At 53.0% G+C, this 25,784-nt stretch overlaps 11 protein-coding genes and 2 non-coding genes across 13 annotated transcripts; 4 read left to right on the top strand and 9 right to left on the bottom strand.

The window, feature by feature from the left end:
• Positions 1–1,512: 1,512 nt before the first annotated feature.
• Positions 1,513–2,661, bottom strand: GLRG_07533 (class II Aldolase and Adducin domain-containing protein; the record flags this gene model as incomplete). Its single annotated transcript, XM_008098218.1, has 4 exons — positions 1,513–2,097; positions 2,283–2,308; positions 2,475–2,488; positions 2,618–2,661. The coding sequence occupies 4 exons, from the start codon at positions 2,659–2,661 to the stop codon at positions 1,513–1,515; spliced, it is 669 nt and encodes a 222-aa protein (XP_008096409.1).
• On the top strand, positions 2,616–2,731 carry GLRG_12527. The gene has a single exon (XR_001139461.1). It is a non-coding gene; the product is annotated as a 5S ribosomal RNA (ribosomal RNA).
• A 538-nt stretch (positions 2,732–3,269) lies between these two features.
• Positions 3,270–4,679, top strand: GLRG_07532 (amidohydrolase; the record flags this gene model as incomplete). Its single annotated transcript, XM_008098217.1, has 1 exon — positions 3,270–4,679. The coding sequence occupies one exon, from the start codon at positions 3,270–3,272 to the stop codon at positions 4,677–4,679; it is 1,410 nt and encodes a 469-aa protein (XP_008096408.1).
• Positions 4,680–4,899: 220 nt separating this feature from the next.
• Positions 4,900–6,328, bottom strand: GLRG_07531 (uncharacterized protein; the record flags this gene model as incomplete). The annotated part of the gene is made up of 5 exons (XM_008098216.1): positions 4,900–5,263; positions 5,331–5,707; positions 5,790–5,909; positions 5,993–6,212; positions 6,303–6,328. The coding sequence occupies 5 exons, from the start codon at positions 6,326–6,328 to the stop codon at positions 4,900–4,902; spliced, it is 1,107 nt and encodes a 368-aa protein (XP_008096407.1).
• Positions 6,329–7,636: 1,308 nt separating this feature from the next.
• GLRG_07530 (CoA-ligase) lies at positions 7,637–9,088 on the bottom strand (the record flags this gene model as incomplete). Its single annotated transcript, XM_008098215.1, has 4 exons — positions 7,637–7,680; positions 8,211–8,295; positions 8,349–8,470; positions 8,503–9,088. 4 exons carry the CDS (start codon positions 9,086–9,088, stop codon positions 7,637–7,639), a joined length of 837 nt encoding a protein of 278 aa, XP_008096406.1.
• A 1,236-nt stretch (positions 9,089–10,324) lies between these two features.
• On the bottom strand, positions 10,325–11,072 carry GLRG_07529 (short-chain dehydrogenase/reductase family Oxidoreductase; the record flags this gene model as incomplete). The annotated part of the gene is made up of 4 exons (XM_008098214.1): positions 10,325–10,514; positions 10,559–10,641; positions 10,704–10,898; positions 11,064–11,072. The coding sequence occupies 4 exons, from the start codon at positions 11,070–11,072 to the stop codon at positions 10,325–10,327; spliced, it is 477 nt and encodes a 158-aa protein (XP_008096405.1).
• Positions 11,073–12,076: 1,004 nt separating this feature from the next.
• On the bottom strand, positions 12,077–12,734 carry GLRG_07528 (uncharacterized protein; the record flags this gene model as incomplete). The annotated part of the gene is made up of 4 exons (XM_008098213.1): positions 12,077–12,133; positions 12,168–12,255; positions 12,316–12,531; positions 12,592–12,734. 4 exons carry the CDS (start codon positions 12,732–12,734, stop codon positions 12,077–12,079), a joined length of 504 nt encoding a protein of 167 aa, XP_008096404.1.
• Positions 12,735–14,628: 1,894 nt separating this feature from the next.
• Positions 14,629–15,201, top strand: GLRG_07527 (uncharacterized protein; the record flags this gene model as incomplete). Its single annotated transcript, XM_008098212.1, has 2 exons — positions 14,629–14,796; positions 14,863–15,201. The coding sequence occupies 2 exons, from the start codon at positions 14,629–14,631 to the stop codon at positions 15,199–15,201; spliced, it is 507 nt and encodes a 168-aa protein (XP_008096403.1).
• A 583-nt stretch (positions 15,202–15,784) lies between these two features.
• On the bottom strand, positions 15,785–16,610 carry GLRG_07526 (uncharacterized protein; the record flags this gene model as incomplete). Its single annotated transcript, XM_008098211.1, has 2 exons — positions 15,785–15,819; positions 15,935–16,610. The coding sequence occupies 2 exons, from the start codon at positions 16,608–16,610 to the stop codon at positions 15,785–15,787; spliced, it is 711 nt and encodes a 236-aa protein (XP_008096402.1).
• A 1,160-nt stretch (positions 16,611–17,770) lies between these two features.
• Positions 17,771–19,325, bottom strand: GLRG_07525 (glycosyl hydrolase family 76; the record flags this gene model as incomplete). The annotated part of the gene is made up of 4 exons (XM_008098210.1): positions 17,771–18,334; positions 18,392–18,633; positions 18,690–19,169; positions 19,238–19,325. The coding sequence occupies 4 exons, from the start codon at positions 19,323–19,325 to the stop codon at positions 17,771–17,773; spliced, it is 1,374 nt and encodes a 457-aa protein (XP_008096401.1).
• A 2,710-nt stretch (positions 19,326–22,035) lies between these two features.
• GLRG_13188 lies at positions 22,036–22,117 on the top strand. The gene has a single exon. It is a non-coding gene; the product is annotated as a tRNA-Thr (tRNA).
• A 240-nt stretch (positions 22,118–22,357) lies between these two features.
• GLRG_07524 (oxidoreductase domain-containing protein) lies at positions 22,358–23,452 on the bottom strand (the record flags this gene model as incomplete). The annotated part of the gene is made up of 2 exons (XM_008098209.1): positions 22,358–22,716; positions 22,864–23,452. 2 exons carry the CDS (start codon positions 23,450–23,452, stop codon positions 22,358–22,360), a joined length of 948 nt encoding a protein of 315 aa, XP_008096400.1.
• Positions 23,453–25,114: 1,662 nt separating this feature from the next.
• GLRG_07523 (uncharacterized protein) lies at positions 25,115–25,560 on the bottom strand (the record flags this gene model as incomplete). The annotated part of the gene is made up of 3 exons (XM_008098208.1): positions 25,115–25,248; positions 25,323–25,420; positions 25,463–25,560. 3 exons carry the CDS (start codon positions 25,558–25,560, stop codon positions 25,115–25,117), a joined length of 330 nt encoding a protein of 109 aa, XP_008096399.1.
• Between the last annotated feature and the right edge of the window lie 224 nt (positions 25,561–25,784).

The following is a 25,784-nucleotide window of genomic DNA, read 5'->3' as shown; positions in this document are numbered from 1 at the left end:
GCTAAAGGCTTCTGAGGCTCGCAGCAATACTCCCTGGCGCTCCCAAAGCAGCCGTTTTCGGCGTACATGCCACCGCAACACTTCTTGACCTAATAGCACTTGGAAAAGACTGTCGGCTTGGCTTCCTGGCAGCAGTATTGCTTGGTACGGAATATACGGGGCTGCTCACTCCCCGCGGCCATGTCTAACGAGACTATCTTATTTAAGTAGTCGCTGGGTCAGTCCCAGTCACATGGCGGCGCCTCGCCCACCCACTTGCACGAAGTGTAGGCCGAAATAGACGTCACGCTGGTGTAGCACGCCGCTTAGTGAGATTTTACTCCCTTAATTTATTACTTATATAACATTAACTAGACTGTGTGATTAGATACAATTATAGCCCTATAGGCCTATAATAATACTGTGTTATTTATAGAAACCTCTTGAGCTTTTATATAATAATAGTTAGTGACTCTTTACTAATAGTAAAGTCTGCTATGTCTTGGTGTTTCTAGTACTTGGAGATATAGTCATCAGCTTTTGAGGAAATTGGTTACAGGATAATACTCTTGTCTCCTTTAGGCACGTTCTATGCTGTCAGCATTATTAGTGTCCAGGAATTACTATCCGAGGACCATAAGCATCGTTACATAAGACTAGAATCTATGTCCGGCGCAATGTGGTTCTGAAATATGTCTGGACAAATACTAACACATAACAGTCAGTAGTCAGTAGTCAGTATAGCCCATAGATCAGACATTAGGCCTTGTGTAGCTGCCCATGGTTTGGAATCACCAGTCATGTTTGCTCAATATTTAGGAAGAGAAAAGACTGGAAGAGTCATCAGTCACCTCATTTAGTTTTTGAACTTACTCTATCAACTTACGTCTGTCTGGCAACGATCCTTAACCTCATTTATTCATCACATTCGCCACATTTTTGACTCTTTATTCGCCCTTTCCCTCAAGGTCTAAAATGCTTGTTTCTATATAAGTGAAGGAATAGAAAACGACGACCTATATATAGTCGAAGGAAGTTGAAACGCCACGTGATACAGCACATGAAAGTGTTGTTACATAAGGCGGAAAGTATGTGAAGCTATCGTGACAATATGTATGTGCTGTGACGATATTATGCAGGATAGTGTAATGTCAGTAGGCCAAGTGTGTAAAGTCGGCTCTACCTAGGCTATCTCTCACATAAGTCCGATCCACAATCATCGGAGCAGATTGTTGCTTCCACCATGAACTGTTTCTGTTTCGCGGCTTGTTTGATCTCAATAGATCATATTTTGACGGCCTAAAAACAAACAACCCGGAAAAATGGAAAGACTTGACAAGCACTGTTTTTATTGCATGTTCCATCAAAACAGGGGACTCGTTACTTGTTGAAGCAGGAGTTTCTCAAAAAACACTGCGGCAATTCATCAAACGCAGGCCTTTGTCTGTCGCTACAGCCAACATCTTACGCACCTAGGAGTTTTGTTACGCACGGGGATAACAAGGATTCTGCATGAACGATCGAGTTTGCAAACTACAGGAAATCTACATTTACATCATCGATGCCCTGCCTAATGGCGTCACCTGCCATCTCAATCTCATACTCAATGTCCGGCTGAGCCTCTACGTACAACCAATTCCTTTCGCCTGCCATTGAGAAGTTGAGGCGAGCGAGCTCATCGGGAATGATGTTTTTCTGCAACATTGGATTACCACATTTGGCTGCTTCCACCCGTAGTTGGATGTCGCAGCTGCGGTCGAGCAGTCCGAACAAAAATGACGCCTCGTCCACTGTGGAACCAACCGTGAGTAGCCCGTGGTTGAGGAGCAGAGCGGCCTTGCCCCTTGGGCCAAGCCAGCGCGCAATCTCCTGTCCTTCCCCCTCCGCAGTGACGATGCCACTGTACTCATTCATGGTGGCAATGACCCCGTAAAGATCGCACACATCCTGTGTGATCATCTCCAGTGGTTTTCCAAACACTGTCCACGCGCGACCTGCTATGGTGTGCGCATGGCGGATTGAATGCACATCGTGCCGGGCCTTGTGTATCTCCGAGTGGATGAAGAACCCGGGAGAGTTGACGGGACGGTTCTGGAACCCGCAATCAGTGGTGTTAGGCTGCGATAGTGGCGTAAAGTGATGCAGTGTGAAGGTGAAGTGTAACAGCAAAGCGGTGAAGCAAAACAAGTGATGACAAGGAGCTGGACAATTGACACAAGACAAGATAGGTAGCAGTAGTGATAGTGTATTAAGGTTGACATCCTATTAAGAGGAGGCCTGGTGGCAGTGGTCTATACACTTACTTGGTAGGCATGTGGATGAACACGTGCTGGTGGAGTATTTGACCCTTGCCTCACTATCTACTGTCTACTAGCTCTTTGGCACCTTGTCCTGTGATAATAATCTCTATAAAATACTAGATTAACTAACTTCTAAGTAGAAAATATTTCCAGCCTATGTTAGTAATTAACTATAAATACTATAGCCTAACTTACTATGTGTAGTGAGACTAATAGTATTATATTTTAAAGAAACAAGTTAGGGCCTGTAGGGTGTCTTGTTTGTAGGACAACTAGGTGTCCCTTGAGATGTAGGCCACACCTTATATGCAACTATTCCACTCAGTCTTACCACATACGACCATACCCACTGGAAAACTCGGGATCCCGTCCGCTCTCCCATAGATAAGCCAGTGAGGGCCGGATTAGTAGTTGGGTCGGTGACGACCAGCGAATACCTGGTGTTGTATGTTTTTTGTAGTTCCTATACTACCATACTAGTATTCTATTCCTAACAATATCTTTTCTCTCTCTCTGTTTGTGTCATGTTTAACCAAGTTAAAATCTCCCTTTAATATTAGGACTCCATTGTAATAGTCTTACATAAGTGTGCAACTGAATCCCTAGACAAAGTGTTTTTCTTTTCCTCCACAGTGCCTCAAACGAATCTTGATGGCGTTGGTCAAAGCAATGCCGATTTGATCCTACAGCACAGTCTTCCACGGGTCCTCGAAGAGATGAACAATCCTTTGGCCATTTCAGGAAGGTAAACTTGCGCGCGGACTGATCACTCCGGCCAGGGGTGCGGGCATTTCATCCATCCTGGCTCGCTACCTCCGCACCGGCAAACTCCCACTTATCGGTCTCGCTTGGAATTCCAGCTCTCAACCCTCTACCAACACCATCAACGAACGGGGTTTCCTTCAATTTCCCCTCTGCGTCAGTCCACTCACTTCTTCTCTGGAATACTTCAAAGTTCTTTCAAGTGGCTAGTCAATTGATCATAAGACTATGACGGTCCGCCGAGCTCCCGCCTTCGACGGCCCCGCCGCCAATCTCCCACAGTGCGGTCCCCCGCGGCGAGGGGCCGATCCCGCGGGTGCGATCCCGGAGAAGCTTATCAAGCCATGGAGGCTACCCAAGCAGAACACATACCTGTTCGTCAATGCCAACGTCGTGGACACTGCCAAGGGAGCCGTCATTGAAAACACGTCCATCAAGATCTCGAACGGGCTGATTGAGAGCGTCGGGGAGCCTGCCGGCACTTTAGGCGATGCCATTGTCGTTGATTTGCATGGTCGATACATCTCTCCAGGTCTCATTGATTGTCATGTGCACGTCAGCTCCGTCCCCGGAGAGGCTGGCCTCAACGGCGGCATGGGCATGGATGCCACTGTTTCCCATCTGAGACAATCCTTCGTCTGCGGCCGGATCCTGAGCAAAGGCTTCACGACCGTACGCGACACAGGAGGCGCCACCCTTGCCTTGAAGGAAGCGATCCAGGATGGCGTCTTCCCCGGCCCGCGCCTTTTTATCGCCAACCAGGCTCTGTCGCAGACAGGTGGCCATGGCGACCGGCGAGGCGCACACGACCATTCGAGTCTGTGCTGCGGAGGGGTTGCCGGGCTTTCCAGCGTGGTAGACGGCGTGCCGGAGTGCATCAGGGCGGCCAGAGAGCAGCTCAGGACGGGAGCAGACTTCATCAAGATCATGGTGGGCGGGGGTGTCGCGTCCCCGACCGACAAGATCGAGAACACGCAGTTCACCGCGGACGAGATCAAGGCCATCAGCGAGGTCGCGCGGAGCTATAACACATGGGTCACCGCCCACGCCTACACGCCCCGTGCAATCCGTCATGCTGTCGACAACGGCGTTACCGGTATCGAGCACGGAAACTTCATTGATAAAGAGACCGCTGAGCTCATGGCCGAGAAAGGCGTCTGGTTGACTCCGACATTGGTCACGTACGACGCCATGGCGTCAGACAAGTATGCCGGGTTTCTGCCTCCCGAAAACCAGCGCAAGAACCAGGAAGTGCTGGAAAGAGGGCTACAATCGCTGCGGATCGCCGCCGATGCTGGGGTCACAATCTGTCACGGTTCCGACCTGCTCGGTCCTCTGCAGGCGGAGCAGAGCAGAGAGTTTGGGATTCGTCAACAGGCGCTCAGCAGCAAGCATGTTCTGCAATCTGCGACGGTGAACGCGGCCAGAATGCTTCGCCAGGATGGGTTTCTCGGACAGGTAAAGGAAGGCTTCGCCGCCGACCTCATCATTTTGAACGAGAACCCCCTAGAAAATGTGTCGATCTTGGACGAGCCGGAGAAGAACGTCCTGGCGGTGATCAAGGATGGAAGAGTCTACACTAGTCGATGGAGCAAGTTGCCGGAGGATGTGACGGAACCGCCCACGCTCATCGAATGAGACCTCCGACCCCTCTTTAACTACGCATCTTCGGTTACGCAATAAGAGGTTCTGCCTATACCGGATGGGTTTCGAGATCCTGTCAGCACTGGCCAAGCATGGATGTCATAGCTGCTCACTTTCACGTCAGTTTATCGTACAATGTTGGCTCGTTGCATCACTATTAATAGACATCAAGTGAACATAATATTTTGACGCCGTGTTTATGTTATGATAGCCGTTAAGCGCTACTACCCCTGCTGTACGAAAGATTGCCAGGGATCTCCGGCATTTGGCTTTTTTGATCGTACTCCTGGAGCGGGTATTGAGACGAGCTGCTACTGACGATAACGAATCCGTTCGTTTCTCGGTCGCCCAAGCCCAGTCTCGCAGTATGTCCATTGGAGCTGCAGTAGTTCGCAGTGCCCTTGGCCGAGTACGCGGACCGGCCCAACAAAGGCCGAAGAAACGGAATGCAGGCCAGTGTGATGCCGACGCCAGGCTCAAGGGCACTGAAGATGAGGGCGCTGGGGATGTTGAGTATGATGTCGTAGTACTCAAGGTTGGCAAGGTAGTACAGTCGCAAAGCTGATACGACGCATGTACTGTGGTCAAAAAAACCCCAACGGTCAGCTTTCGTTACCTGATGGCAGCTCATCAAGGATGACTTACAAGACCCCCAGAGAAAACGTCACGATGAGAGCGACTTTTTTGTACGTCTCAAGGCGCAGCTTCCACAGGTGTGAAATGGGCATGATGAGAACAATGATATCGGTAATCATGTTCAAGACCCCCATTGTCCCGTCAGCCGCCGGCTGGTTTCCGCAGTTGCGGTTCATGATGTCAAGCAGCCAGTTGTCTGATAGAGGGCGGCAGATTAAGATCGCCACGAGAATGGTGACCACGGTCCATACAGCGGTGAAGCCAACCATGATCCTTGCCGCCATGGCCATCGCATGTGTGCTGAAGATCTTGGAATAGAGGAGAAGGATGGCGATCTTGCAGAGACTGAGACTAATCGCCCAAAGAATCTGCTGGGCGAGAAGGACCTGATTGTCGATTTTGGCCAGGTCAGTTGGGGATTTGGACTCGAGGTATTGACCGGTCGCATGGCCAAGAAAGGTCACTAACCTTGAGAAATTTGATGATCGGCCCGGAGCCGTACTTGGGGACGACGTCGGCGTTGCTTAAACCAACGCCGCATTGCACCACGCTGACAATCGAGACGGCTTGGAGAGCGTTGGAGAAGACCTGGACAGAAACAGTAGACTCAGTAATCGGTGTCCTCTTTGCAGACGCCCCGTTGTCCCGAGTAGCGAGGCCACGAAACTCACACATGCTGCGATGATACACCAGTCGCTCCCATCCATAGCCCGATTCGCTATGCGCCTTGAGATGAGGCGCAGAGTGACCATGACAGTCGGTATGATGATGAAGGCGATGGAGACCGCCACCACTGAGACCTGAGACTGCCTCTCAAGCGGGAACATCACGACTTTTTCGCCTGCCGCAGACATCGTAGGAGGTCGTGCCGCCATATCACGGCCCCGATGACTGTGATGGAGGGGTGGCAGTCCTTGTCGTCCACAACTGGACTGTGCGGGAGGTGGGAGAGACGAGCTTCGAGATGTCCCCAGTGCTTACATGGAAACGGAGCACGGCCACTCCATTTTGAATCTTGTGAGGATTTCCATGACCATCCCCCCGCTGAGCAGGGGCATTTTCTTTTTCTTGCGGGACACCACCTCAGGCCGTTCAATAGACCGATGCGGTTGTCTTGGTTGCTTTTTTTATGCGTCTTGGACTGCGTATCGAACCCCATCTGTCGACGCAGTCTAGGGAGAACAGGGATCCTGCAGCCGAGTTGGACTTCCGAAAGAAGACGGGCAGGGGTTCACGCCGCGCAAACAGTCAAAAGTCGAGCGGTCAGCCGCAGGCTACATGGGAAGACTCGGAGATGTGATGACTCGGCTGCTCGTTAACTCAGTCAAGGGGGGTAAACGAAATGTCGGAGATTCAACGGTGTGGCAGCACGTATCAGATCCAGAAATCCCCCATGACGCAAGCTTGACAGCACTGGCTATTCGGTTGGGTTTGCAGCGTTATGAAGAACTACGCGAACAGTGAAATGAGCCCGGGCGGTCACAATGAAACCCATCTTGGCTTGCCCGAAGGAGCCGTTTTGTTACACAGGCTCGAGACCTATCCGGCAACACGCGTATTGGTTACGTTTCTCGGAACCGCGGAGACTAACAGACGGTGCAATCAGAGGTATTGCTGACATGAGTCGATGAGCCGAGGCGGCGAGCCCTTGGTTGCCAGAAACACAGGGGAAACCTGACATGGGCTGCACCTCTCCGCCTACCGTGGGGCTTTTTTGCTTTTTTCTGTCTTCATACCGTGATACCTACTCCAGTCACCCGCATTCCCCGTTTCCATACGCCTGTATGATGATGCTAGCCAATCATAACCATAGCTTCTCCCCATCGCCTGCAGTCTTGCATTTCCAGCTACTTTAGACCGGCGCTATCGTCAACCGTCCTGCATCCCTTTTCCAATGCCCGCCCCTCAGCCAGCCCCTCTCGCGAACCCAGACTTTGAACGAAACAGCGCGGGAACGCGTGGATGACATTCCCCTGCTGCGCGGCACCACACGTTGAGCCCTTGCCAACGTTGTATCGCGTGTGGTACACCATCATGGTCCTTCCGAAAAGGGCTTGTCGTCCGGGCACGGGGCAACCTAATTCTGACGTCTGCCTCGCCTAGGAGGGAGGCGGCATTAGTTTCGACAGAGTTTTTCACGCCACTTGTCTATCTGTCACTGTTTGAGTACTGGGCGGCATGACGCCTGAGCAGGAACATGCAGCGCGGAACTAAAGACCGGGCCGGCAATTCGCGCAAGGTGGTGATAGAGCTTACGGATCCCGAGGTTGGTAAGTCAGTAACAATATGCTAGCAGTTCTTGGTTTGCACAAGCCCTAAAAGCGGTCTGTTGCCAGCAGCTTGAAAGTGGGAAGATCCTCTGCTATGATGTCAGACTCAGACGGACAAGATTACCACCCTAGTCCACATTGAAAGATAAATCATTGTAGGCTTCAGCTTGTCATGTGGCTGCTTTGTCAGGCATTTACTGATCAGATGAGCTTATGGTTGTTTTAGAAGAGGTATTTGAACCACTATGCAAGCCGAGAGATGTAATAGCGAGAAGACATTCCCTACACAGAAAAGCCATCTAAATTATCTCGAAGATTCATTGGCGGGTTTCATCATATGTGTGACCTGAGTCTGGCGGCAACGGAAGTTGGTGCGCTTGGGGAAATGTTAAATCCACTAGCGAGACAGGGGTTTGTTCGACCTGATTGGGTGGTTCCATAGGATTTGGGCCCTCAGCGCTCCTACAAGCCAAGATAAACCCTCCAAGTCTTATGCAATGTCTGTCTGCTGTGTTACAGGTATATGTGTGACTGTTCCTCGTCAGTCCGTCATCCAAGCAGTATGTAACTCGAGGTAATATCCTCTCAGAGCCGTTATTTCAAGCCCTAAATACCATACCGCTGCCTCTGGCCAGTTCCACTGCTTTCTCCGCCGCCTTGCCGAAATCAGCCTCCGTGTGCAGTCCTAAATCGGCTTCCTCCAGCTTCGCAGCTTTGTTAGCAAAGGGTCGGCTGACAAGTAAACAAGACGACCTACGATCTTCAGTCCCAGCTCGGAGTTGGTCCCCTGGAGTCGAACGACCATAGGCACCTTCAGCGGACCTAGTTGTTTTGCTGCTCCAACGATGGACTCTGCAATCATATCGCATCGAATGATCCCTGTTCGTTACGCCGCCATTAGTTGACTATACATCTATTGCACCATGCGCGATCAGACTTGCCGCCATAAATGTTGACAAGGATGGTCTTCACCCTCTCATCCCTCAGGATGATCTCGAAGGCTTTCACCATGGTATGTTTTGTCGCTTGCCCACCAGCATCTAGGAAGTTGGCACTGGAACCCCCATAAAGCGCAATGGCATCGTTCGTGGCCATCGCAAGCCCAGCACCATTCACTACGTTGCCGATGTTGCCGTCCATTTTGACATATACCAATCCGTACTTCTCTGCTTCGACCTCTTCGGAGATCTCGTGCATTACGTCTCTCAATGAGAACACATCTACCTGCCTCTTGCTCGCAGCATCATCGAAGACGACTCTGACGTCCAAACATGTCAATGTCCCGTCATGCGACCTTGCTAGTGATCCGATCTCGAGAAGCGTGGCGTCTTTGGCCGTGAACACTTTGTACAGACGCCCCAGTATTCTCTGTAGGCTATCCCTCTCCTTTGCAGAAGCGTCCAGGAATTTCGAGATACTCTCGACAATCTCTCGAGTGATTCCTCTGGTATACCCAAGCGTAAAGGTGCGGAACTGTTCCGGATATTGCTGTATCATCGTTTCCATATCGATCCCGCCTCTTTTGGACGCAATTATTATTGGACAGCTGTTCTCTCGATCAAACGTGATGGCCAGAAACCATGCGATTTCATGGTTGATCATCTCTGTAATGAATAGTTTTTTGGTAAGTATTTCGCCGCCTGAGCTTTTGCTTGCCTCCGGTTTGTGACTGGGCATTGCTTTGGCAACATTTCCGGCTGCTTTAGCGTTGTTGACCTGTATGAATCTGTCTTCGAAACCTGCACCGATCGTTTCCGCTTTTACACTGCTTCCTAGGATCTGCGGCTTAATTATGCACGTGTTTTCTGTTAGTATTTAGTCAGTATTAGTTATGCAGCTGGTGCTGAGGGGCATACTAAATCCCTTGATGATTGCTTCGGCTTCAGCCACTGTTGTAGCAACCTTTCCCAGTGGAACTGGTATGCCAAACTGGATGTACACTGTGAGATATTCCGTTTTATTATATCAGTCGTAAATTTTGCACAGTACCTCTCTGAGAATACCATGAGACTGATATTCGTGCAACGTAAGCCGTCGTACTTGAAAACGGTGTACCAGCTGAGAACTTGGTCAGTGACAGGGTCAAAGTGACTGAAAGTTCTGGTGCTCGCCTGGTTGTGACCCCTCCAGAACTTCGTCAAAATGCTTCTAGACGCCATATTGCACAATAGTAGTGACGTGGCATCAACCAAAACCAACACTGTAACGAAAAGTAGATTCCCAGTAAGGATCCTCATTCATCAGCGGCAAGTTATTTCATGAAGTCACAACCGAAGGAAACACGTGCAAGTGGTTACGTCATCAAAGCATCCGTGAACTAGTCCTGGTTTGATCGGCTCTCTAGAGCTCGACATAGCCGAACCTTGAACGCGGGGAATGCCCGGTTATATCATCGGTTATAACATCGCTGTCAAGATAGCTTGCGTACAGCACATACTCTGTCGGGATATCGGAGTTGATGATAATTCAGGCGGCACTTGTAAGGCATTTCGATCTGGCCTTTTCTTTTCAACGAGCAGAAATGGTCCAGTAATGAGATGAAGTTGATGGTTTTATGTGATATTAATATTTGGCAGCAACTGCGGGTTCAAAGGTTTGAAAAGAACCAAGTCTTGGATGAAGACAACCAACTCATACAATGGTAAGGGCAAGTATTAACATCTTCTTCCTGATAATATTCCGAATCACGGAGGGGTGTTGCCGTGAGGTTCCAGCCAAAATACCCGGGGGTGGTCAAATAGCTCTGCCACCATCGACCTCCAGATTAATGCCGGTAATGAATTTGCTTTCATCAGATGCTAAGAAAAGGCAAGTGTCCGCCACATCAGATATCTCACATAGCCGTTTGAGAGGAACATTGTCGGTGAACTTGAGCCTGTTCTCTGGGGTATCGGCATGTCCAGCAAAGGATTCGAATCTGTACCTAAGTCAGAAGACAAGTGTAAGCTTGACGAAAGGGTAGCTTACAGTCCAGTGCCACTCAAAAGAGGGCACACAGAATTGACGCGAATTTGGTGGGCACCGTACTCGGCGGCGAGCCCCTTCGTCGCCTATACAGCTTTTAGCCAAGTTCAACTGCTACTATCCAATCGACGAAGCGCACCGTGCATACCGCCCCCTTGGAGGCATTGTACCAAACGAGACCGGGTCTCGGTCGCACCGCTCCAATTGAAGCAATATTCAGCATCACACCGCCCTCGCCCTGCTTGATGACCCTGGGCATGAATGCCGCAGTCCCCAGGAATATTCCTTTGACATTGACGTTGAAAACCCTATCAAACTCGGCCTCCGTCACCTCCAGTGTGGGCTATGTCTACCGTTAGTGTCTTCTGCTACTAGTACCCGACTGATGTAGAGAGGTCGACGACCTATACCTTGTTCCTATAAGTTGTGCCAGCGTTGTTGATCAGGCAGTCTATACGCCCATAACGTGCCTGCGCCGCATCCATCAATTTATCCCAGTCCTCCGCACTGGTCGCATCCGCTTTGAAGAATGAGATGGATTCGGGCACCTCTTGGGCGACTCTTTGTCCGTCGGTCTCGTTGATATCTGTGATCAAGACTTTGGCGCCCTCTTGAGCAAACCTTCGAGCAATACCTTCGCCAAAACCATGGCCACCGCCTGATGTTTCTCAGAAAAGGCATGAGGTCCCATGGGGGATACTAACCTGTAATTATGGCGACCTTGCCTGCAAGTCTTGATCCAATGCTTTTGTCGCTCATTTCTCTTGATCCTCTGACTTTGGACGGGAGGGTTGAGATAAGTGGTTGGAATTTCGTTCCACCCGAGAACTTAGCAAGAGTGTCGGATCAAGATGGATTCAATCCCTCTCTCTGAAAAAACCATAAAATATAACGTTGTACAACTAGAACTGTGTCTCGGTTTGGTCAGAGCCATTGCATCATAAGGAGGGGGGAGTGCGGGGGTTAGCAAGCCGGGCAACGACTTCCGTCTGGTGTCACGGGACAGTATAGCTGCACGCCTAGATGTGCTAGCCCCTCTTGAACACTTCTTATACTTTGGCAGAGTGGCTAATGCAACACTAATCAGATTATCAGCAACTTGGTTGGTTTGACATGGGCCGCTTTTGTGGCCTTAAACGCTTGGTAGTTGCTCCGTGTCTCGCTATGGATGCACCTAAAATGTTCGTGTGGCTACGTGTGGATTTCCAGCGAGCCCTAAAGGCTACTTGTACCATTTGTGGCTTGAAACACAGACAGTAGATGGCGGTGTCAATACCACTATCATTTCAATGCTTTTCAAACTTCGAGGATTGAACCCATTCAAAAAGCTGTTAACATCGTGTGGAGTGTCATGCTTCCATGTTGGTCTCATACGTACATGAGTATTGACTGTTTCAAATGCCGTGGACAATTTATTCTTGCATTTGAATCCAGGTGAGAGCTCTGGACTTTGACTTGCGGCGTCGACATCTACGCCTTTCGGCAGGTGCTAGATACAATATTCCATACCGAACCTGAATCTTAGGATACGAAAACGACCTTAATCATCATGTGCTGCTTATTGTTGAACCCCAGAGTCTTGAAAGCATTACAAACAGTAGAAACACCCTACACTAAGCTTGCCCATTTTTTTCGCGTCAAAGTTGCCTCCAGGATACACCATATCCTGACTCTGGTGTCTAGTTCGGCACTCGGTTCCACTATGAAGTATGAGCGTCAGAGAATTGCCTATGCACTGGACCGCGGGTTCTATAACATACAAGAAGAATTTGCATTTGGTGTCGTGGTCGGGACGCACCGACTTGATCTTGGAAGCCCACTCGGTCTCTAGTTGTACCTCCAAGCCCCTCCGATAACAGGCCCAGTAGCAGTCGCCTGTCCAGTCTTTTTCGGTACAGAGATAGACGCTGATACAGTTCCTTTCGTCCCGCTTCTGCGGTGGGTGAATACCGGGAACTTGAACTGCGGATGTCAGACTAGTAAAAGCGTCAGCGGGAGGCTCACCACGCTCAGAGATACACAGCTATTCTGCCTACCTCTGGTGCTCAGGCTTGACAGTATCATCAACCAGGTGTAGAATGTGGGTCGGGACAGACGCGGTCATCTTCGTCAATGAAAAGAGGGTCAGAACGGACGTGATAAGACTGGCAGTGAGGGGATGAAGGCCGGGAATCCTCATTCTGGCCGACTGTTGGGGTCTCTGAATGCTGTTAAGCTATCATGAAACAAAAGGAAAGTAAAAGTGCACAGATTTGGATTGTCAGTCTTGGACGCTTTACTTATAATTCTCAATCATACGCTTCGGACCCCAGAGAAATACGTAGCTTCGCAGCAAACAACAGGGTATGTCTCGAGAACATACAAAGAGGTTTGACATTTAAGGTTGCTACACCGCCATAATAGTAGCATCCCATGACTTTGACCCTTGCTCCCCGTCTTTGTCGTCCTGTAGGCATATGTTATACAGAACTGGAAAACCTGCAAGGGATGATGTTGTCCTCTCACATTCGGTGCACACATATCATCAGCTTGTTGACAACATGTCCTGGGATTGGCGTAATAATGCCTCCTTTTCGATTCCATAATTGTCTCTTGGAAAAGTACCAGTATGAGAGTGCGGACAGCTTCAATCTGATGGTCGATGCAGGATGCGGTTATTTGACTTGGCCAAACACGTTAATGAAATCAAAAGCCAGAGGGGAAGGGATCGGTACGCCATTGCCTAGGTTGCCTTATAACTTTTGAACCAAAGGACGATTACAGTGCCAGATTAGACATGTCTACTGGAGGAGGGGGGCCGTAATCAACAAACGGAGTCCCTGGGTAAAGCCACGGCCGGAGTCTTGTTTTCTGATTGCCTTCACCTCGGAGCATCGAATTCAGGATAGTTATTCGGGGTTGCAATGAAAAATTAATAATGTCTGTTTGCCAAAGAACAAGCTAATGAGTGAGACAACTGCACTGTCATCACAACATCTCAGCTTCGCTTAAATTGCCCTCAACAGCTGATCAGCCCACCAACCCGTCATCATCAACTCCAAACGCTTCATTTTGAACCCCCCCCCCCCGGATCTTAAACTTCGTAATATGTCAATACGAGCTCAAGATATCGCCAATGTTTTCATTCTCTCAACCAGATGACCCCCCCCCTTGGGATGAACACCTCCCCGCGTCCATGCCTCATGCAAACAACTCGTATATATTACGACGTGTGCACCATCCACCCTGGCACACTCTTGACTTTCCCATTAAAGCAAGCCAATCTCACCAACGACCATCAAAAACGCCCCGTCAGGCCACGCGACGATACAGCCCACAGTTCCCCACTAGGGCGTCGCCCGTCAGTCACCAGCCCCCCCCCCCCCCCCCCCCTCCTCCCAAGCCTGCGCCCTAATTGGCTCTAAGTGTTCAGCCCTCTGCAGAAGACAAGAGAGCTGAGCCTCCTCCGCGCGAGCTCGTCATCCCCCAGCCCGCATCATGTGACGGGGCGCGTCGCAGACATACGAACGATGCCTCGTGTGGTGTGGTGGGCAAACAAGCTGTCCAGAGCCCGTTTTCATCATCAGCTAGTCTGTGTGGTACGTCGTCATTCGCAAGGCCAAGCTCGTGCGAGCTAGCTCCCGCCAGGATGATTTACCGGGGCCCCGGTGGTAGGGGAGGGGATAGGGAAGCAGATCGCAAGGCTGATCAGGTTTAGCTCGACGGCTGGGGATCGGGAAAGGCCCGGTCGGGGCTGTGTCAGTTTGACGGGGTGCGGCGTGAGTGAGGGCGGGTGCTATTTTGAGAGATCCAAGTGACGAGCTGTCAGGTTGCGTACGAGAGCGTCTAGGCCGGGTGAGGCTCGACACTCGAGCCATGGCATCTTGGGAGGGAGCCTATGAGGCTCGCGATGCCGGAGACGTTCGCCTGATTCTATACATCATGGAGAAATACAAATATGTGTCGAACGTCCGTCTTCATCGCAGTCTCTCATCGCCCTCCTAAGCTCGCCAGCAACAAAAACGCAAAACACCAAACAAAGCAACAACCTTAGGTCCTCTACCCACCTCTTCAGCACAAAGACTCCCATCAAAATGTTTTCCAAGACCCTCGTCACCCTCGTCCTCGCCGCGGCCTCCGCCCTCGCGACCCCACTCTCGGCCCGCCAGTCCGCCCCGCCGCCGACCTCCTTCGCCCCCTCGGCGACCTTCGTCTACAACACCCGCAACGGCGCCATCTACCCCTCCAACTACGGCGGCGTCGTCTCCAAGTACACCTAGAACGAGGGCAACGACCTCACGTCCCTCCCGACCTTCACCTACCCGCAGGCCGCCGCTGGCAAGAAGTGCCAGCTCTGGTTCCTCCTCGACGGGCCCACCTCGGGCGTCTCGGACAGCCGCAAGCTCGACGTCTTCACCTCGACCAAGCCGGCTCCCGCCGGCGGCCCCGGCAACCAGCGCGACGCGAACCTCGGGCGCTGGTCCCTCCCCGCCGCCGCCGCTGGAGGCTGGGCGACCTGGGACGCGACGTACGGCGCCTACCTGACGGCGCCGACGGACTGCAAGGCGCCCGGAACCGTCGAGGGCTTCGAGCTCGTGGGCGTCTACGACAACGACTACGTCTCGTGGGACGCGCAGCTCTCGGGCGCGAGGATCGCCTACTTTTGAGCTCCCCCTCGTCAGGTCATGCGGGGTAGGGTTAGCCTCGCGAGGATGCGGGCACCGGGGAGGGGGCTATGATTCTTCTTCGCTCCTTTGGAAAATCTTTTGTCGGCAGTTTACTTTCATCATTAGCGATATGGGCTGGATCAATCATTGGGTTGGCGTTGGATGGCGGGGTTCGGGTTTTGGTTCACAGCCACGGTCCTTTCACACCTTCAGAAGCAATTCGAGTATGCGTTACACTTGTCGAAATTTGTTCTTTTACTTTGTCAGCTACATTATCACTCAACAAGTTTGAAGATTTGTTGTAACCAAAGCGACTCATGGATACCTCATCTGCTCGAGACGTGACGCGGATATATATCCATATGCTCGAGAACTTGACTAGTCGACCAATCTTGCTTTCTGCCTCGGAATCCTTGGTCTGGACGCAGGCAAGTTGTGTTTAGTATGGTGATAATAGGGTGGCCAGCAAGTTGGCCCCCCTCCCTTGCGAACTCGGTTAGCCGGCGTTGACCGACATACCCTCTTTCGTGATCCGAGCCTCATTCGTCATATCCCCCACGCGTTCACTATACCCTTCAGCACTTTACAGTCGCTCTTGTGCGTTTTCCAGTCCTCCTTCTGGCATTCCTAAACCGGTGACGTCAGCATTCCGATCCGCAACCAATAGCCCCCTTGGCCTGCTCGTATTCACACAAACACGGCTGGTCATTAATCGGAATCACGAAGAACTCACCTTGCCACAGTACCGCGCAACTCCGCACGCAGTACAGCTCTTGAGAGCGCCCCCGTCCGCCCCCTCCCCCTTCCCGCAGCCCGCGCACCGGCCCTGGAGCCCCTTTGCCCCGTCCTCGCCCCCTCTGGCCCTCGCCCCGACCTCCCCGATCTTCTCCAGCCCACCGGGGACATACTTGACTCCCGTACCCCGCCCCTCCGGCACCCTCACGAACCCCCTCTTGCCTCCCTTGGGCGCCGTCCGCACCGCCCTCGGCACAACGATCGTCCACCCCTGCCGCACCGGCCGGGAGGTCGATGCCGCGGTCTTCAAAGGTCACGGCGAACTCGGTCCCGCCGCGGTCCACCACCACCAGCGTCGGCTTCGTGATAGTCATGTTTTGCTTCACCTCGGCGACGAGGAACCATTCCTCCAGCACGTCATGGGACGACGGCTTGGGCGTTACGGCGGAAGACGTGGCGGACGTGTCCGTTAGGGTGAGTGACGTCGCGGCGGCGGACCCGGAGCCGGACTGCGAGTCCGAGTATGACGGCGGATCCGGCGGCGGGGGCGGCACGTAAGACGGGGGCGCGGAGGACGCGGCGTACGAGGGCGGCTCGGCGGCGCCGGCATCCTCGATGGGGAGGCCGTCGAAGGCCGGGAATATGGCCTCGTTGGCAAAGTCCGGGATCGGCATTGTTGCGCCCCGAAATCCTTCCCGCAAATGATAGTTAGTTTTGCGATGGACGAGAGGGCAGTGGTGTGTGTATGTGTGTGTGAGAGAGAGAGTGTGTGTGTAGCCAATTAAAATGACACTATCTGGAGGGCTAATTATGTAACTTGGCCGACAAGGTTTTGGCGTCTCAAGATGGGAGCGTGGTGTGGTGCGTTGGGTTTGAACCTAGTCCTTTCCCTTAAGATGAACGAGTGTTGGAGTGAGTGGATGAGAGAGGGTGTCCTATGGTGTGAGGTTGATTATTGATTGAGAGTGAGGGATCGGCCATGGGCCCTTTCAGCGCTTTGATTGGCAGAGAGGCGTCATGTGGAGTTGCCGGGCTTGGGGTTAGAGAACAACCAAGAGAAAAGAAATAACGACAGCGCCGACCAGCGGGCCGGCAGGTGGACGCGCGCCCAGAGAAATGCGCGGAGAAAGATCGGCCAGAACAGAAAAGACTTGGCACTTGTTTCCAAAACTCCCTCGACCCGACATGACCAATGGTCCTCCATGAACGCGTCTGCTGAAACGGCTGCCGCCACAGGACAAGACGACATGCAACAGCCGGGAAACAGCCCGATATTGCCTGCAGCTTGTGATCCGGTCGCTGCGCGCAGACGTCCGAGAGATTTGGGACTTGCGTATGACAGGTCCGGCATCTGTGCTCTCTGCCCGTCGTTGATGTCGGGATGAAATGCGCGCCATGACGTTGCCAACTTTCCACCTATCCCGTCCCACAATATTCCAAAAGACGGCATCCTCTCAGATCCGAATGAAATGCAGGGTATCGTCGTCCTAACGAGAGGACGCGTCTATTCAAGACTATGTGGACAGCAGCATTGCTACATTATAGACTACAGGGTTCCCTCGCACAGTCGTGACTTATGCCGACATCCACGACCGCCGCATAGGGGGAGGAGAAGGGAACAGGACTCAAGGACCGCATTGCCCACTGTCCTTTGGGGTGCATACACAAGAAAAGCCAACGCCAAAGTAACCAAACAACACCCCTGGGCCTTCCTCGGCCTTGACGCCTGTACATCCCTATTACGAGAACAACTCGTCAGCAGAGCTGTGGCGCTGCTGTGTATATGAACAAATGGTAAGAAAATCAAGTCGTTAAATGCTTGTCGTCCAGTTTTTCAGGCCCCGAAACTCATCCAACCAAAGGTGCCGGCGGCAGATGCGAGCACCAAAAAGGTGAGAATGCCGGCGCCGGCCTTATCTGCCGTTGTTATTGGGGTCTCCTCTCCTAGCAGGTTGTCCGAGTGGCTTCCGGCGTTGGGATCTCCCTTGGAGATACCGCCCGTGGTATTCGTCAATGGGGGCTTGGCCTGGCTGATGAGGAGGGAGGATACCGCAGCTAGGACGTCCATCTGCTGGCCGACTCCAATAGTGCCATCGTAGACGCCTGAACTCCATTTGAAGCCACACGTTCGCTGGTTGGCCTGCCCTGTACACTGCTTGGCAGCAGCTTCCGCCGAGGTCCTGAGGATCGGTAGCACCGTCGGGGCGGTATAGGGTGCGACCTGGGTCACGATTGACACCCACCGAGCAACGTAGCCTTTGAAACTCAACATGTCAGTGGTGCAAGTGTTGTGCTCCTCGCAAGCAACCTCAACAGCAATGTTGTTCGGAAAGAACAAGCTGAAGGTGGCCTTGAGAAGCCCGTCAAGGCGTGTCTTCCATTTATCAGAGCCGTCCGTCTGTCACCGAGTTAGATTAACTCCCCATACGAGTTCGGGCACCGAGCGACCACTTACGTAGTTGTACATCATGGCGGCGCCGAGGAGGAAAACACCGTTGTTGTAAGAGAACTGGGCCTTGTTGATGTCGGTGCAGTTCTGCTCGACATGACCACCGTCGTAGATGTTATAGTCGGCGTCCATGAATCCCACACTCGTCATCCAGTCCCAAGTCTTCTCGGCCCAGTCAGCATAGGTCTGGTTCTTGGTGTAGCGAGCGAGTCTGGCGCCAATATTGAAGAAGCAGCCGTTTGCAATGCCTGGGCTTTGGTCAGTCACAACTTTACAGGTCAAGGCGGGCGTCAGTCAGACTTACTGTTCTTGTAGTTGTATCCGTTATTGGAAAAGGGAATCTGCCAACGGAGACCGCCTCCACACGTATTGTCATGTCTATCCGGGCTGGCCATGGTGTTGAAGACGGCTTGGGCCAGGGCAAGCCATTGGGCCTGGTCTTCAGGCGGGTTCGGGAAGCCGTCCTCGGCGGCGGTCATGGCGGACATGCCCCAGAAACCTTGGTCATCGTTACCCAGCGAGGCCGTGTAGTTGGGCGGCATGTAATCGCGGTTGGGCCCGACCTGATGCAGCATGGCTTGCATGACGACGTCGTTATAGGTGGAATCGCCGGTCAAGTGCCAGTAATCAATCATGGTTCCCCACATGGCACCGGCCTCCCACCAGTAGTAATCACCAGCGGGCGGAGGGCCAGGCAAGATACCGGGCGTGTGGCCCGTCAGGTTGCCATCGTAGAACTTCATGAGATCGTACGCGAGGTCCTTGCCTGCTGACCTGATGTCATCTGGAGGCGGTGTTAGTAAAGTCGGTATCAGGGGGCCGAGTACGGTGCCGGGGCGTGGGAGGAAGTACCATCGGAGGCGATGGAGTAGACGGCGTTGGCGAAACCGCTGGAGGCAAGAACTGCTGTCGCAACACGGGCGATGAAGGAGTGCCTCATGGTGGTGGTGGTCGGATGACGTTTTGTTTGGAACGAACGATTGGGTGAGACGGAGGAAAGGAAAGGGGACCGGGCAGGAAAGTCAATTCCCTCGAAGATTCGGTGCGATCGTTCTCGGTCGGCGTATCATGCGAGTATTTCGACTGCGCTGGGCGAGGAGAATCGACGACAATGGAGAGTGAGTGCCAGCCGTCGGGCGTCGCTGGATACTGTGTTTTGTGGGTTCGGAACAGACAAACGAGTGGGTGAAGGAGAGAAAGGAAAGGAGATGAGCAGGGAACGTGGAGGGAAATCGAGGAGAAAGAAGAGGGTCGGGGGAGGAATGAGTGACAGCGAAGGGGTGTGCTAATGTCAGGTAGGTAGTTGGACATCGGGCGGATGCAAGTGGGAAGATCGAGAGGGGAGGGATCCCGGGACGGTACAGAGTATCGGTACGGGAATGAACGGAGCAAGGGTGGGAAGGGGCCAGGAAAAACAGCCTATGTCGGGTAACAGTACATTCTTCACATAGGTAGGCCACGCAAGCCAGCAGCTAACGGTGGCACCTACCCACCTACCCAAGGTACCCTACCTACCTACCGAGGCGTACCTACATCGTAGGTAATCAAAGCCGGGTAACGGGCCATGGCACAATACGAACAGGCAGGCTAATTAAGGCGTTCCTTCCGAGTCGGCGCCCTGGGCGGCAGCGAGCCAGGCCAGCAGATGTCTCTCGTATCCTGTGTGTGTGTGTCAGGTATGTGTGCGTATGTGTCTGCCAGCGGGGAACGCGGATGGAAACAATAGCTCGCGCACATGCCCCTACGGACGTTGAATAACTGTGACCTCAGTGGTGTGTGTGTGTGTGTTCGGGCGGTGGCGGCCGCCCTTTGCCTGTTCCTGGTGCTTCCGCAACGGCAGTTCCGATATGGCACGCAGCGCCCAGGCGCGCCAAGTCGCCAGCGTGGAAAACAAGCAAATTCCAAGTTTTTCCACGTCTTGTCCCGTGGTCTTGGCGATCCATGGCAGGGTCCGACATGCCAAGCGCCCGGGGTGAAGGCGGACAGCTGTCATAAACCGTCGTGAACTAGTGGTGTAGGTAAGCAATGCCATGTGCCATCTTTCTCTTGGCCTTTTTCTTTCCATCTTCTCGATGTTGGTCATGTCGTTTTCTTCTGATCAATCTTGCAGTGTCGAGAGCAATGGATATGCGATCGAGGTACCGGTACCTCCTGAGACGCCGGCCAGGGAGCCATGGTGGCGCACCGCCGCCCATGGCACGACAACAAGATCAAAGGCCAAAGGGGGAGGGAAACCCCCTGAGTTGGGTTCGCGAGCGTGGTCACATGACTGGCCTTTCAACCACTGAGATTCCTTTTCCGGCCTTCCCATGGCGCAGCCATCCCTGACTCAATCCCACTTTTTTCGCTATGATGAAATGCGGGTCTCGGTTGGTCAGAAACAGCTGCAAATACGGAGTAGCGTAAATAGAGTGGCCTCCGTCATGCAATTAATTGAGTCGCATTCGCCCTCGCCTCAGCTGGTCAAACTTGGTGTAGCATGTGTAGTTAAGGTACTGACTGACTGGTCTGCCCTCAACCGATAGCCGCTTGTCCTCCCCAGCTCTTGAACGAGTGGCTGTGAGGCTTCGCTCTTGTGAGACAAGCCAAGCAACGCTCCAGGACTGAGATGCAAGAACAAGCTTTTCCCTTCATCGACGCGATCGCCTGCTCTCTCCTTGGGTCCTTGGTTCTTGGCTCTGCTAGCTCCCTTGGTTGTGTCCGCCCATGTTCCAAATCTCTGCCCTCCCGCGATCTACGCGCCTGGGCGTTCCCTTGGCGCTCAAGGCGCTGGAACTATCCACTGGGCGCGCGCATGTCTGGCCTAGGGAAAGTGTGCTTGCTCGTCGGCTGCTGTTCCGTCTAGCTTACACTAATACGGCCCGCGCTTCGACCATTTGTGGAAAGCTTGGGTGAGATAATCTCGTCGTCGTTACGCGCCGACGACGTGGCCTTGCACAGCCCCTTTGCCCTGCGATGAATGAAAAGGGGGTTACTGACATACTTGACGCACAATTCCATCTCACGCCTCGATGCTTCCGCCTCGACAATCCACTGACAGGTATCTTGCCAAGCCAAAGGAATGACCATCGTCATGCCCTGTAAGGCTGAACCTGCTGCCTCTGCCGATTAGAGCACCTGCCACGTGCCAAGAATGCGCATATGCTTACTCGTCTCTACCGCTGCCTTGTCTGCCAGTCATAACGCGCTTCGTACTATGTAAATTAACAGCTCAACACAGAGCTTTCGAGGATTCGATATGCATCAACTACCCTGTCCAATTCCGACCCGCCGTAAATTTTCTTGCACAGCCCCAGAATGGCTTCTCCACCACGCCCGTCGCTGGCGATCCGACCCAAGTGGCCCTGACTACTTAGAGCTCCGCACGCAGTCTGGCTAGATCGGCACAAGAATTCCGGAGGGTCGCTTGCTGTCGTTCTGGGCCCTGTAGTCGCAGGCAATCATCAGCGGAGGAACCGCTGCTGAGCTTACCGTCGTCTATGCGAATCTCCGACCACGCGGGAAAGAACTGGACCGTTTTTGAGAGTACCACGAGTGTCCAATGGTATGGTGAACAACAGGAGACAGAGATGTGGATCCAAGCTAGGGGTCTCGTCGGCATGTTGTGGTTATGTACAAACTGTCTGACGCAATCCTTCATCCAATGAGAGGCCTTGTTGGCTAAGTGGTATAGCGTCTCACTAGTACTCTAGTGTCATGAGAAGATCGGCGGTTCGATTCCGCCACGAGGCATTTCTTTTGCTTTTTGCACAACATGTTTGTTTGTTTGCATATTGGATGAATCGTCGTCCTTTTTTGTCAATTCGATCTTAATTCGGTCGGGATCGATCTGTAAAAATAAGCTTAATATCTGCCCTTGTACTCCCTTTGTGCCTTATCCATTGACGACAAATAAGTCGCAAACACAATCAAAACCAACTAAAAGACGACACTCGGGGCGCTCGCCACGTCTGAAATTCCCTAGGCCCAAATTTACCCGCTCCCAGACTGGCCGTCGCCCTCTGCAACCTCGCTGGTCTTAATCTTCGCCATTACGAGGCGGTACAAGATGTCCGTCCGCATGGCGTACTTGGTCCCCTGAACGACGTCGTCGCCGCAGTGATACAGCCGGCTGTGCTGGAAGATGAGCACCCTGCCGGCCCTCGGGTCGACGTCAACCCTCCTCTTCTCGTCGCCCGACAGGAACGACGTTGCGCCGCCCACGAGGTCCGCCGCGCCCTCGCCCCCGCCCGCCCCGGCTACTGAGTCGTTGAGGTAGAGCTGGACGGTATAATGCGTCCGGTAGACGGTTCCGTCCTCGCCCTTTTCGCTGTAGGAACCGTCGCAGTGCGCTGTCGTCTCCCGCGTCAGTCATCAGATCAGTGTCTCTCTATCTCTATACCTATCTCTTGGGTTGGAAACCCACCCCATATCGGGCGAGGGGTGAAGAAGGAATAGATAGGGTAAAGAAGAGTACAAAAAGGGAAAGTAAAACTTACGTCTGAAAAACTGCCCTTTTTGGTACTTCAAGAACCTCATCCGCTTGTTGAACTTATCAAACACCCACCTCTTCTCTTCCCCCTTGGCCGGGTTGCGCGACCCGTCTACCTCCGCCAGCTGCGCATCCAGCCCTGGCGCGAGCCGGCACCGTTGCCACAACCGTTCGACGATCTCCTGCTGATCCCAGATGATGCGGTCACTGTTCCGGTACTCGGGCTCGAGGATCTCCCATCCTTGCCCGATGTTCACCATCGCCGGCCGCCACGCCTCCTCGTCGTCCTCGCCCCGGCCTGCCGCGCTGTCCTCCGCCATGCGGATCAGCTGCGCACACTCCCCCGGCGTGAGGACGTTGTCGAGGACCACGGCGTACAAGTTCTCGTTCTCTGGGAGTGGGGACGCAGACCAGTCGATCTTCTCGAGGGTCACGGGGGGCGCGTCTGCGGGCGGAGGGCCAGAGAGGAAGTCTTCGGGGATGGGGACATGGTTGGAGGAGTACGACGTCTTTTGCGGGTTTTTTGAGACCTGTGTGCGCGGCTTGGCCTTGGGCTTGGACTTAGGGTCCGCGGGGGGGAGGTTGGAGGAGGACATCGTAAGACTAGAGTGCGTAAGCCGCTGGGCACGCTGGTCCTAGATACGACAGCGTGCTATTTTACTACGTCGTTGACGCTCTAGGATGTTACGGAGTGAGGACTGAAGAAAGCAAAGAGAGAGATCTAGTTCTTAAGGAGAATTGGTATGGGTGTTCGCAGGAAGAGAATATCGCTGCCTGGACACCAGACGAAAGGCGCAGCCTGCTTGGCTTGGATTGTCGTTGGATCACGGCCGTGCCCGCTTGAGGTGGCGGTGTAGATTTGGCCTCAGGGCGGAGCTGTCGGCTACTTGTGCTCTCAAACGAAGAAAAGCCATTATTACTATTCATTCTCGCCACTGGAGGATCGGAAATGTCCTCAGGCGCCAGAAGGAACGCTGGAAACCTTTGGTTGTGAGTCCCACCATCGTAAGGGGACGAGCGTAAGATTCAATGTTTTTCATGGTTGCCTGCTGGGATGCCTATTCTAATAGGAGTCACGGCAAGGATCGGCGACTTTACAGCACGCTTATCGGTTTACCCCAGATAGTGTCAGCCACTAATACGGAAGCGCCTGACCTCACCTTACATCACCTCATCGCATCACCTACCTCCCGCCGGATTCGGGTTCCTTGACCTTGGTAGGTGACCTGACAGCAACTTCATCCTGCATTCTCCAATACTAAGTAGAAGGAGCCATCTCAGCTTCTAGCCTAGTCAATAATGGCTGGCGTCATTAACGTTCGGGATGTACTCCCGGGCAGGCAAAGACAGCACGAAGCATTGTGTATACCAGCTGCGAGAGCTTGTTTTCCTTGCCCGCATATTGTGACGGCCAGCTCGATCAAGCTCGAGAAAGCAATCTACAGAGTCCTTGCCAAAACTGCCTATGTTTTTATACACAATCGATCGTATAGTTACAGAAAGCAGCCTTCATTTCACCTAGGCCTGGACTTATTTACTCTTCGTCCTAGGAACTAGACTTACTCTTCTTGTTTGGGCCCCATGACCTGCGGAGCAGTCACTCATCAGCACCTCCTTCGGTGCATCGTCTCTAACATCAAGAAACTCCTAAAACGCCGGGTTTTGAGGGGCTTCGATACGACTTACTGTGCATGTATCAGGCATTGGTAGATATGGCTTTGCGGCACATAAGCTGGAGCCAAGTGGTCAGTCCTGGTTGCTGCAAGTTGATGTTCTACACTCCTTTCCTGGTTGGATTCCTTACGGAACTATCGTGAGGGCCGCTACGAGAACGCACAAACTCATCTCTGCCATTCTGTCTTGGCTACGTCCAGCCCGGTTCGAGGCGATGTTCCAACGCTTCGTAAGAAGGCCCACAACTGCACGTCTAATAGTCGCGATTTTGCAGACGGCCGGCATCGAGACCGTGGAGCAGCGGCCAGGACGAGTCTCCGATGCCTTTGTTGCTGTTGTAGACGACAACTGCGCCTTGCGGAACGGTTTCGCAGGGTATGCAGGTGCATGCCGCACCGTCTTGGGTTGAAAGTGTATGGCCAGGGGATAGTTGCCTGGCGGCAAAACTGGGGCGAGCGTGAACTCGTCAACTTTACCCCCCTTAAGCATGTCCCCCGGACGTCATTCTCGGGTCAAAGACAACGATTCATTTACATGAACCTTGTGTTCATATTCAGAGCTTGCCTGTTTCAACGCGCTAGGCATCAAGATGCGCCAGCGCCGAGGGCGAGGTGAGCCTTGTCGACGACGACGAGGTCTATCTGATACCGCTGTCCGAGCTGGCTTACGAACGCCGTCCAGAACGAGCGACTGAGCCTCTCGGGGCCCGTGATGATGGCTGTCGTGGCGTTGAGGAACGAGTCAGGCCGCCTGTACTCCTAGATCCGGGTCCTGGCCCTTACCTGGCGGAACCTCTTGAGGATCCCTGTAGTAGGGCCTTCAGCGGTATGGCGATAGTCATGATCGCTGGGGATAGCTTCAGCGGGAGGATGAACGCGATGCTCTTCCCGCTGCTGGTGTTAGCGACGTAGATGCCGCCCCCTGAAGCACACTAAAGCGTCTCGGAGGCTGCCCGCTGGAGCTCCCGCAACACAGGCTTTTTGAGCGCCACGACAAAATGGACGAGGTCGTCGGCGATCGGGCCCGACATGTTCTCAAGGCGGAGGACCTAGTTCCGTCGTGCTTCGCTGTCTCGTATGATGTGCCTTTGTTAAGAGTGTCACGTCTGTCCAGGCGCGAGAGAGCCTTGTGGAGTCGTGTCCTACCGGTGGTATTCTAAACAAGACGAGCCTTGAATCTCGCCTTGTTTCAAATGGCTAAGGATTTGAATGAGGGGAAACAGGGCTCAAATTTCGACTATGAGAGACCGTCCAG

This window comes from Colletotrichum graminicola (genome assembly GCF_000149035.1).
Source record: "Colletotrichum graminicola M1.001 genomic scaffold supercont1.31, whole genome shotgun sequence".
In the NCBI taxonomy this organism is placed as follows: Eukaryota; Fungi; Ascomycota; class Sordariomycetes; order Glomerellales; family Glomerellaceae; genus Colletotrichum; species Colletotrichum graminicola.
Note: the sequence above shows the minus strand (reverse complement) of the source record. Positions and strands in the feature narration are given on the sequence as shown.